Consider the following 12,272-nt stretch of genomic DNA (forward strand, 5'->3'; position numbering starts at 1 on the left):
TATGCTTGTTTGCTGTAAAAATTCAGAATAATGACAATACTAATTTGTTCATCTCCTTATTTCTGTGTGCAGCCATGCTGTCATTGTAGCTGGCATATTCTGGGAAATTTTCATACCCCTAGGTTTGGAGTATAGTCCTAAAAAAACTCAGTTTCAAGGGCTATCTAGCCCTTTCCCTTAGCCTTTAACCTTCAAGCTAAAGAGAATTGGGACACCCCTACCCCTATAAGTGAATGCGCAAAATGAGGGGTAAGGAAAAGGGCTGAGTGGTAGAATTGGGATTGGGTCTTTAACATCCTGAGTGTATGTGTGCATTTAATACATTTTTGAGGGCTATGTGATTTTCTATGCGTGTATGCCGACACGACTTTAAACAAAAAAAAAAAAACAAAAACAAAAAAAACAAAGTATATTTGGACTTTACCAAAAAATAGATAAGCAACTCACCTGCTCCGACTACGGCTAAAGCTCCTCCTGGGAGACCTAGATGTACATTTAAGAAATACTGACAAGTCAGGGGTCAATACTGTCAAATACTTTTGACACATGCAGCGCCACGCAATGACAAAACTCATTTTCTGAACAAAAACCTGTTATTCAATCACGGTCTTTAAGCCCAATATGGGCACAGCAATTTTTAAATCTATCCGAGCTGGCTCTTCTCAATCTGCCATAATTTGCCAAGCCTTTGATCAACAATGTTCAGTATGAATACTACTGTAACGCAGAGGGCTGTTCAAAAATTATTAGTTAAAAAATCCCTCTGAATACTGTAAAATACATGTACATCACGAAAAAAGTTGCACCTCAAAACCACCAAATAAATCAAATTCAATGTCATTAAGCGGAGGAAAAGGCGTTAACTTACTAACAAGCTAGTTATGATGCAGTGAAGCTGAGTGCTGGTCAGGAGGGCGAAATTTGCGGGGAGATTTTGCCAGATGGTTGCTAGATGTTAACTGCTATACAGTAGGTGGCTGAAGATGTCAGTTAGATGAGGACTGCTGAGGGTATGTTGTCATGTAGACATTTGGGGAGGGGGCATAAGACCCGTCGATTGGTTGTAAATGTGGCGTGGTTGGTTTTGCCGATCAGGTTAACGTTGGAGGAGGTGAAGGAGCCTGAGAGAGAGGCATGCTCAGGAACCAATGGGCTGGTGGCCATGCTTGGATCATGTGAGCTGATTGGTGTACGCTGGTCACATGATGCTGAAAGAGGGCTAGTTGACTGACTCAGAGGTAGATGAGTAGAGGCTTGGTGATGTCTCTGAAAGGGGGGGTGGGGTGGTCAGCTTCATTAATATAAATAGAAAAATTACAGAAAAGCCAAACAATAAGACTCTTTGGAAACCTGTGACTACAACTCAACTTAATGAATATTCCTGACCAAAAACTCAATGTGCTCATTTAGAATAGAGAACATCAGTGGGGGCAAATGAAGCATTGGTTTACCAATACAAATGCTGATTACTGATCAGGGCAAGTACAAATTAAGTTATTTTTTTGGAAATTTGGCCAATTTATGAATAAAAAATTAGGGCTGTCAGTCTCATTCTGCCCATAACTGAGCTTGTGGTGATAGGGGATAGTGACCAAAACATCTAGACTCATCTGAAAAAAGCAGAAACTGTACCGGTGTCTTGCAGGTGGGCTGCTGCGGCGTCTATAATCATCACCACGTCTATAATCGTCTCGTGGCCGGCGACTCCACGAAGGAGGTGGCCCTCGAAACCTTGAACGTTTCTCACCATTGGACATTTCAACCCGCACCCGACAACCGCACAGTGTTCTGAAAGCAGACAAATACAGGATAATAAAAACACTTTGCATGCAGTCCAATCACCCAGTAAACAAGCTATACTATTGTGATGCATATAAACTGCCATTTTGGTTATTTTAGTATTTAGTTTATTTATTTGTGAGATTTAAATAATTTTCATGTAAAAGCCTTTGTAATGGTTTTGTTGTTTATCGATCTTTTCAATATTTTTAAAATATATCAAGGTTAAAAAAAAAATCAGCATATTAATTGGTTTGGATTTGCTCAAATGTTGTCATATCAAATGCCATTTACCATTTTAGCTAGTTTATTATTGTAAGGCTCTTTTATTTTAGGTTCTTTAAGCCAAATTTAGGTTTATATTTTTCTTTTTGAAATCTACTATTATGTTAAAAAAACATTTCAATAAGAATGTTAAAAATTCACAAAACTTATCCAATAATCCACCAATTTATCAATAGTTTAATAAAATTTTGTTAAGCCCACGAATAATGCAAAAGAGACAGGTCTGTTAAAGGGACAGTTCACCCAAAAACGAAAATTTACTTACCCACAAATGGTTTCACACTTCGAGTTTCTATATTCTGTTAAACACTAAATATGATTTTTTTTTTTTTTTAAAAAGCTGAAAACCTGTAACCATTGCATTCCATAGTAGGAAAAACAAATAATATGAAAGTCAGTTAGGCATGGGCTGATATAAGATTCTGACGGTATTGATTACCTAGAATAAATATATCAGTTTCACGGTATTGTGCTTACTGCTCTAAAATACTTGTCCCTATTAAATGTTCGGGTAAAAAAAAAAAAAAAAAGTTTCCCCCCTTTAAACACAATTTATATTACTTTAGGAAACAAAAATTGGAGCAGTAAACATGTCAGGCAAAATAATTCAAATAAATCATTGATTTCTGCTCTTTTCAAAAACACAGATCTCTTTACAACTTAAAAGAAAACAAATGTATCTTTTCTGCTAAAGACATTGTCCTAAAAAAATTATTGCATATACTGTAGGATCGGTATAGCAAAACAATTGGCAGTTTTAAAACCTTGACTTTTACTAGCTGTGGTATACCTTGAAACGGTTATTGTGCCATGTCAAGAGTCAATAGTTACAGGTTTTCAGCTTTCTTAAAAATATATTTTGAGCGCAACAGAGGAAACTTAAATAAGTTTGGAACAGTTTGGAATGAGCAAAGAATAAGTCAATTACAGAATTTTCATTTTAGTGTATACTATCCCCTTAAGCCTCTGATTAATCAGGACATTTTAATCAGCTGGACAATGCAATATCAGAGGACTTTCTTCCTGATTTTAGAGAATGTTTTACCTTCCATCTAGCTCCCTCACAGCATCAGTTGCATCTCTTGGGTCTTCAAACTCCACAAAAGCAAAGCCGGGAGGATTTCTGGCCACCCATACGCTCCTCAGTGGACCATAATAGCCAAACGCTCTCTCAAGTTCAGTCTTATTACCACTGTTGCCTAAATTTCCAACATAGACCTTACAGTCTAGCGGGCAGTCCCGGGTTAGGGAAGGATCTATAGAAGGGGAAAAACGGTTCAGATGTAAAATTATTTACAATGTCCTTTATTAAAGGCTTCTCATGTTCACCCAACTCATCTAAAACGGATAAAATAACAACATTTAGGGTGGATGTTAAAAGAAAATAGGGGAAAGCCTTACCCCCCATGTCTTCAATTCCAATCTCAACTGAACACCTAAAAAGCAGCAAAAAAAAACAAAAAAAAAAACATATACATTAAGTATTCAATTTAAATGAATGGTTATAGTTGTGTTACTTTTAAAACATTCATTTCGTAGCACAAACAAACATACTAAAGAGAATGAAATTATTTCTTGAAACAATGAGAACACTAACGCTAGCATTAGCATGCAACGCTGAATTACCCAGTGGAGTTAAGCAAATTGAACACGATAGACCATATGAACATTATTAGACCATATGAACATTGATCGATAGGTAAACAGTTTGAAGTATACAAATACTTTCCATTTTAAAGTGTAAATGCTCTGAATACTGGTAGATTTGTTACGCGCTGCGTGCACATACCAAGCTAACAGGCTAACGTTAGCATTTGTAGGCCTGAACGCGACAGACACGCAAAAACAGCGCATCAAACCGATTTAAATGAACAAATCAGACTGCATTATTGTTTGTTCACAAATCACACATATATTCAACATGAGTAAATAATGATGTTTTTTCAACTTACCGGTATATATGATTTGTATGTTTTAGCGAAATGGAAAACGCACCTAACACCTCGTTGCTTTCGCGCTAATACAGAACACGGGTTCTCGCGAGCAAATGTAAATAAAAAGCACTTCCGGTTATCTTCGAGATAAGCTCCGAAATACATCGGAAGTACGCCAAATGTAAGCTTTAAAAAGTGTTCACACACGGCTAACACAGCAACGTTTAAATTTAACGGATAAGTTTAATGTTTAAATTACAACGTAGACGTAATAATAAAATATGAAAGAGATGACGACATTACTTCTATCTGTTGTACGTTTCCAGGTCTTCTCAACATTGTTTTTACGACTTTTGATATACTTATATATATATATATATATATATATATATATATATATATATATATATATATATATATATATATATATATATATATATATATATATATATAGTATATATCAAGACAAGAGAACTAGTATTCAGTGATATTCTACATACTTGCAGAAATATTTCATTAATGTATGTTAAAACCACTTAAAAATCACCCCTTATTTTAGGTGAAATGAAATATACATTTACATACATATATACATACAAATGCATATGCTTAGGTTTAGACAAAACATTTTTATTGATTAATTGCATATATATATATATATATATATATTTTTTTTTTTAAATATTATCTGTAACTTTTTGAATTAGCAAAGTGGGGTCATAGGAGTGTCAGATTTATTTAAGCTAAATCTTGGGGGCAATAGTTCAGTCTTGTTTTGAATTAAGCAAACACCGGTGGAGTTATGTAACAGCCTTGTATTCAAATAAAGAGCATTACGCTGGCTGACTTTATTTTTGTCTCACTGGGAAGGTTGGTGAGTATGCATGTATGTTCTCACGCATCTATCTGCACTCCTCTGGGGTTGTTCCATTTATTTTGACTGCTGTTTTCTTGGGCAACTTCTAAACAAATGAGCATCCCTAGGAGAAAGTAATATGTATTTCCTCATTCTTATGTTCTGTGTGTATTTCTATGCAAGACAATGTGAATTTGTGAGTTACCACACACGGCACAGAATGTTTTTTTTTTTCCGCCCAGATTAGTACTGCACATTCTGTTCTGTTTTGCTTCCTGATGACTGGTTTGCCTCCCATGAACCCGCCCTCTCACTCTCCATAAAAGCAACATATACATGAGCACTGAAGCACACACACTCTGTGGTTTGAATGGCTTTGTCTAAATGGTGATAAGCTACTTAGAGTCACGTACACACAATAAAATGACACAGATAATTGAATCCAAATTACAAGGATTTAATGTAAATTTTAATACTCACAAGGTCAAACATCTTACAGTAAGAACATACATTTGTTGTAAAATCATTTAAAAAGTATTTACAGGTTTTTTGGGGGACAAGAAAAATGTCAGTTTGAAGTATATTACTGGTCTAGTCTGAAATGTGGTTGGTGACATAAGATGTATATATCAGGCTTTTGTAAATGTTCTTTTAAGATTATTGCAAAATACCATTAGCTAACAGTAATGGGCGGTCACATTTTAGATTGAATTATGCAACTGTTCTACTACCTGAAAGATTACCGGAAGGTGTTCTGAGATGTCACACTTGTACTGTATACAGTATGTGACAGCCGTAGGCTCTGTAAAAGAGAACAAATGATAATTATAACAATCTGAAGCCATTACTTGTCAAGCCAGTCACATGACTTTGGGATGCTTTTTGTCAGTAGTATTCCTCTCATGCATTCATGGAATACTCAGATGACCCAATACCTTAAACTCCGCTGTCACAAATACGCAAGTGCAAAATAACTTTATTTTTGAACGTACAGCATGTAAAATCAGCATGTAGATCAGTAATTAAGTTACTTGTAATACAATTAACTGACACAAGAAAAACATATTGAACACATGAAGGGAGGTGTAAAAGGCATGGAAAGCCCAGACAGCATCTGAAATCTCTCGTAAGTTAAAAGCAATCCTGTCCTTCATCAGCAAAATGAATATTATCTGCTTCAGTCCCAACACCTATGTTACCAGGAAGATGGGGATGAAACTAGGGTGGATATTTCAGCAAGTCAATGACACAGCCAAGGAAACTCTTAAATTGGTTTCGGAAAACAAAATTAAGCCGCTAGAATGGTAAATACAATCACCTGATTTAAATCCAATAGAAATTAAGGGCTAACTATCACAGTAAATAGACAAGACCCACAGAACAATCAAGATTTGTAAATTCTGTTGAAGTCTGAAGAAAAAATCTCAATGCATGTGTGACGCCACCGATCCTACATCACCCAACCCGCTCCGAGCTGGTATCGAATCGGCAACATTTCACATGGAAGTCGGTTGCTCTAACAAGGAGGCTAAAGACCATGGCCTCTAGCATCTGACACTAGAGCACATTTTAGAGGTTGGAGAAGTGAGGTTTACCTGCACAGCACATCACTAGCTGGCCTCTGTTACAATCACCCCCCTAAACCTCACTCCCATCCAGGTCACGGCACCAATGTAAACCCACCGGTCCTGCACCACCTAACCCGCTCCAAGCTGAAATCAAACTGGCGACCTTTCACATGGGAGTCGGTTGCTATAACATGGAGGATAAAGACCATCGCTTCTATTGTCTGTTGCTAGAGCACCTAGAGGTCAGAGGAGTGAGGTTTACACATGCAATTATTCTCCATCAAGAGGCACTTTAAGTTATCATTACCAAAAAAAAAAAAAAAAAAAAGACCTATGTACAATGTATTAACTACATTTTAGTAATCCAGTCTCCTTGTGTCTCCCTTAGAAACATTTACCAGGAACATTTTAATACCTACCCAAAGTATGTCAAAAATGTCTAATCACTTTTGCCCTTCAGTATTTTAAAGTAAACAGAAAACATTAAAACATTTCTGGGTATAATTTGCATTGTGATTTGTGGAAAGAAGCGTCCTCCCACCTTTCCCAATAGTGCTGGTTCCATAAGTGTTTTAGGAAGCAAGGTCTGTCTCAGGTGTGTCTCAAAAATCCTGAAAATTGATAATAAATAATTTCAATTGCCCCCTGGTGGCTGGTTGATCTACAGACCACAAAATCCACCCTCTCCATGCAGAAAAATGGAATTAGTCAATTGCACAAAGAATAAATATTTACCTAAAACTGATGTACTAGTATTAATTTTCTAAAATGTGTCACAATTGTGTGATTATGATCGAGTCTGTGGAACTTAGCTGGAATTTCATTCCCCGGCTAGAGTTAATGATCATTAGACCTACAAGCACACATTCTGTCTCAAAATTACATCATCGTCACCTTCCAAAAGATAACACTGGCCATATCTGCTTCACATTTATACAGCTGAAGGATGTAGAGGGCTATACTAATATCATTTTTAACAAATGAATACTTGTATCACTCACTTTCCGTTGGCTTTGTCTCTGTTTCATCAGGGGTCGCTAAAGCAGAATAACCTGCTTTAAGCTATACTCACTGGACACTTTTTTAGGTACACCATTCCAACTGCTTGTTAACGCAAATTTCTAATCAGCCAATCACATGGCAGCAACTCAATGCATTTAGGCATGTAGACGTGGTCAAGACGATTTGCTGCTGTTCAAACTGAGCATCAGAATGGGAAAGAAAGTGATTTAAGTGACTTTAAAAGTGGCATGGTTGTTGGTGCCAAACAGGCTGGTCTGAGCATTTTAGAAACTTCTGATCTACTGGGATTTTCACACACAACCATCTCTAGAATTTACAGCGAATGGTCCGAAAAAGATAAAATATCCAGGAAGCGGCAGTTCTGTGGGTGCAAATGCCTTGTTGATGCCAGAGGTCAGAGGAGAATGGCCAGACTTGTTCGAGCTAACTCTAATAACCACTCGTTACAATCGAACCGAGGTATGAAGAAGAGCATCTCTGAATGCACAACACGTCGAACCTTGAGGCGGATTGGACAATAGAAGATTGGAAAAACGTTGCCTGGTCTGATGAGACTCGATTTCTGCTGCAGCATTCGGATGGTAGGGTCAGAATTTGGCATCAACAACATGAAAGCATGGATCCATCCTGCCTTGTATCTACGCTTCAGGCTGGTGTTGGTGGTGTAATGCTGTGGGGGATATTTTCCTGGCACACTTTGGGTCCATTAGTACCAGTTGAGCATCATGTCAACGCCACAGCCTACCTGAGGAGTTCTGAAGGCAAAAGGACGTCCAACCCAGTATTAGTAAGTTGTACCTAATAAAGTGGCCGGTGAGTGTATTATTACAGGGAAAAAATAACAATTTGAGATTCAGAAAGGACTTTTTTTATTACTGTTTATGTACTTTTTTTGTAATATGGACTTGAGCTGATTATCGGTTTTAAGGTTTACCTAAAATTTTCTGTTATACTATTCCTAATGTATATGTAAAGTTTATTTTTATGTGTTTTGAAACTAATAAAGTCAGCAGAAGTCAACGATTTATTTGAATTATTTAGCCTGACTTTCACTGTTTCAAAATATTATAAATGTTTCCTAAAATAAAATGTATTTTGTTCAATAGGGAAAAAAGTTTTTATTTTTTTAACGTTTTAAAATAACTTATTTTAGAGCAGTAATCACAAACCGCGAAAGCGTGATATTTTTATCCAAGGTTAGCATACCATCAGAAACGTACTGGCCCATTCCTATATGGACTGAATGTTTTAATCATCTCCTAATGATTAAAGTAGATCAAGTATATGTCACTTGATAAATCTCTGTTTTTAAAACCATGATGTGTGCTGCCATCATTTTTATTTCATTGGGAGTATTTTTCCTATAGAGAACTTTTCATTAAAGCATTATGAGCCACGAAACAAACCAGCCCTCAAGAAGTGTAAGTTGAAAGTGTAACTTAAAAATTAAATTCAGACTAAAAGATAAGGATACAAGATTAAGCATTTAAAACATTCTCTCTCTCTCTCTCTCTCTCTCTCTCTCTCTCTCTCTCTCTCTCTCTCTCTCTCTCTCTATATATATATATATATATATATATATATATATATATATATATATATATATAAGAGAGAGACACAATTTACTTGCTGTGACTGATTGGTGGTATTTTCTACATCTTTATGCAAAGGATTTTTTTTTTCAACACAAATTTCACTATTAAGCATAATTGTTTAATGTGAATAGTTAGATTTGACAAAAAATAAAATTAATTACCACACCTGGGAACTTAAGACAGACCTGTATTTTATCTTGTATATTATCATAAATTTGTAAAAAAAATAAAAAAAATAAAAATAAAATAAAAAGAATCACAATGTATAAGTGAAGGGTTTTACTTGTTGCACTCTATTCTACAGAACATTTACAGAGTAACAAGTCGTTGCTCTCTCTTTAGGATATGTTTTTCACTAGGAATTTAGCAAACTCATTTGTATGGGCTACATAATTTATTATATATCGGCATATAAATATTTATATCTTCTAATTATTAAGAAGTTGTTACACTATACGTAAAATGAACAGCATTTTCACTTCCAACTTGAACTCTAGTCATCACGACTAACAATGACAGAATAAGACAAGAAATAAAACCACATAAACTGCACAGTGAATAGAACCAGTTAAAGGAAAAGCGTGCATAACAAAAACAATAAACTGTTTACTTTATTACCACTCGAAACACAACACATGAAATAAATTCGGATCTTCAAGAAAACAAAGGTTGTAACAGACTATTACCTCTCGCCTTTTCATATATGAGAAGGTCCGTTCGGGCGAATAAACACACGGACGCATGCCATGTTAATTCCACTTCCCAGACGTTTGTATTAAATGTACCCAAGCTTCAGTCTAAAAACAGACGACGCGTGTGCGAAAGAGCAGGTTTGTCAAGTTCAGTACCACTTCTTACCTCCGCTGCGCCGATGAGTCAGTCAACAGAGCCTCTCCACCGCACGTGCCATTCTGAACCAGAACATTGAGTTCTTGACGCGGGGACCTATTGATCTGAGAAACCAGTGGGAAAAAGGAATATTCTCTTGACTCTAGCCCAAAATATCGACATTAAGGTGATGCTCATATAACCATTCCTTATTGCATGCAGCTCCTCTCATTAGTTTTCATCCCCAATACCCCAATAACTCCATACAAGAAAAGATGTTGGGTATCATTTGTCATTGTGGACTCATTAATGAATTCTGTTTACACGGTTCATTTTTAAAATACTATAGACATGTCATCTATAGGTGTAAATTGCCATATAGTCTATATGTGTAATTTGTGGATTATATATCATCATGAACTGTTTGAACAAATGTGCATTGAGGTTTTTTTAAAGGACCTTTTCTTGATTATACAAATTATTCATTTTCTTTTAAGGCTAAGTATCTGTTATTGGTTTTCTTGATGTATAGTTATTTATTGTATGATGTATTGTAAATGTCTAATATCAGCAAGGACTACAAGTGGTGGAATTGGGGAAATTATGGATACCCTGGCAAACATTTGTTTAGAAAAAAGTTATCTTTTGATATGTAATTCATTTTATCCATGTTTAATTGCAGGCCTAATGATATTTTTACAGGGCTCGTATGGGTGCTGCAATCCTTGAAAATGCTTTCAAGGTGTGGAAAGTTGTTAAATTTTTGATAAAGCACTTGAAGCTGCTTGAAAATGTAATTGTTTTGCTTTAGTAATAGTTTACCTTACTAAATAAGTAATCATTTTTAAAAGTTAAAAGTAAAAACATTTAAAAGTTTAAATAAAATAACATTTAAATAAATAAATAAAAAATCTTTTTGGGCTTGGGGCAAACATGCCATTAAAATTGAATAAATAAAAAAGTCAATTTATGGTTGAAATATGCTTTTACTCTGACCTGTACATTTTAAAGTATATAAAAGAAGCAGTGATCATACAAAATGTACATAATTTTAGCTAAAAGACTTTTTTTACTGAGTGGAGGAAGAGTCAATATACTGTTCAGTGGTTAATAAGCCACAAGTCACAGATCTTGATCAAAGCCTTGTTCTAAAAATAGTGCATTGTATAATTAAAAGGATATATTTACTCAAGTAGAATCCTGTCAGTATAATCCTTCAAAACTTTTCACTACCAAATAAGTAACAATTCAAACTGTAATTTTTATAGTTTGAAAATAATTGCTATCTACAGTGACTTACATACAGGTTCATTATCAGAAAATTTGAGATTCATAATTTACTAATTTTAAATGATAATTTAAAAAACTTTAGGATTTTTTTCTATAAACGAAACCACCAATAGGTTTTATGATTTTCATTTCAGAAGCATCCAAGAATCAGAAAAACAAGATGATAGAATGTGAACAGGTCAAGCAAGTACACACGATGTGTCCCTACTTGGACCTTGTTGGCAGTTTGACATATTGGTCTGAATCCTCATCCTTGAATGCCCTCAACATGTTTGCGTGTGCCATCCGTACTGAGCATTTTCACATTATAAGCTCTATCGCAGATCCCTGCTGCTAAGATACCAAGCTGAGGCAGCATTTTACTCTACTCTTTTTTTTCCATGCTTCAATGTACTGCCTCAGTAATCCTGGAAAAGCCACAGGCCTGTTGACCTTCCAGATCTGTGATCTTTAATTCAACATTTTGAACCCATTTGTTTAAAAAAATAAATAAATAATATATATATATATATATATATATATATATATATATATATATATATATATATATATATATATATATATATATATATATATATATATATATATATATATATATATATACAGTTGAAGTCAGAATTATTAGCCCCCTTCAATTTTTTTTCCTCTTTTTAAAATATTTTCCAAATGATGTTTAACAGAGCAAGGAAATTTTCACAGTATGTCTGATAATATTTTTTCTTCTGGAGAAAGTCTTATTTGTCTTATTTCGGCTAGAATAAAAGCAGTTTTAATTTTTTTAAACACCATTTTACGGACATAATTATTAGCCCTTTTAAGCTATATTTTTTCTTGATAGTCTACAGAACAAACCATCATTATACAATAATTTGCCTAATTACCCTAACCTGCCTAGTTAACCTAATTAACCTAGTTAAGCCTTTAAATGTCACTTTAATCTGTATAGAAGTGTCTTGAAAAATATCTAGTCAAATATTATTTACTGTCATCATGGCAAAGATAAAATAAATCAGTTATTAGAGATGAGTTATTAAAACTATTATGATTAGAAATGTGTTGAAAAAATCTTACCTCATTTAAACGGATATTGGGGAAAAAATAAACAAGCGGTCTA

General features: G+C 34.8%; 1 protein-coding gene across 13 annotated transcripts in view; it reads right to left on the bottom strand.

Moving 5' to 3' along the window:
* The window catches only part of srsf3a (serine and arginine rich splicing factor 3a), a 16,648-nt gene that overhangs the window by 1,350 nt on the left and 3,026 nt on the right, over positions 1 to 12,272 (bottom strand). The window contains exons 2-8 of one of the 13 annotated variants that reach the window (XR_015492554.1): positions 9,899 to 9,993; positions 5,586 to 5,656; positions 3,466 to 3,500; positions 3,110 to 3,320; positions 1,633 to 1,788; positions 869 to 1,266; positions 448 to 483 (exon numbers count right to left, since the gene is read on the bottom strand). Coding sequence is in view for 5 of the 13 variants with exons in the window: in XM_087255135.1 (XP_087111261.1) it covers positions 448 to 483; positions 1,633 to 1,788; positions 3,110 to 3,320; positions 3,466 to 3,472 (410 nt within the window). In the remaining 8 variants the exon portion in view is untranslated. 13 annotated transcript variants of the gene reach the window in all.

The sequence above is a fragment of the Danio rerio genome, chromosome 6, assembly GCF_052040795.2.
Source record: "Danio rerio strain M-AB ecotype USA chromosome 6, GRCz13ab, whole genome shotgun sequence".
NCBI lineage: Eukaryota > Metazoa > Chordata > Actinopteri > Cypriniformes > Danionidae > Danio > Danio rerio.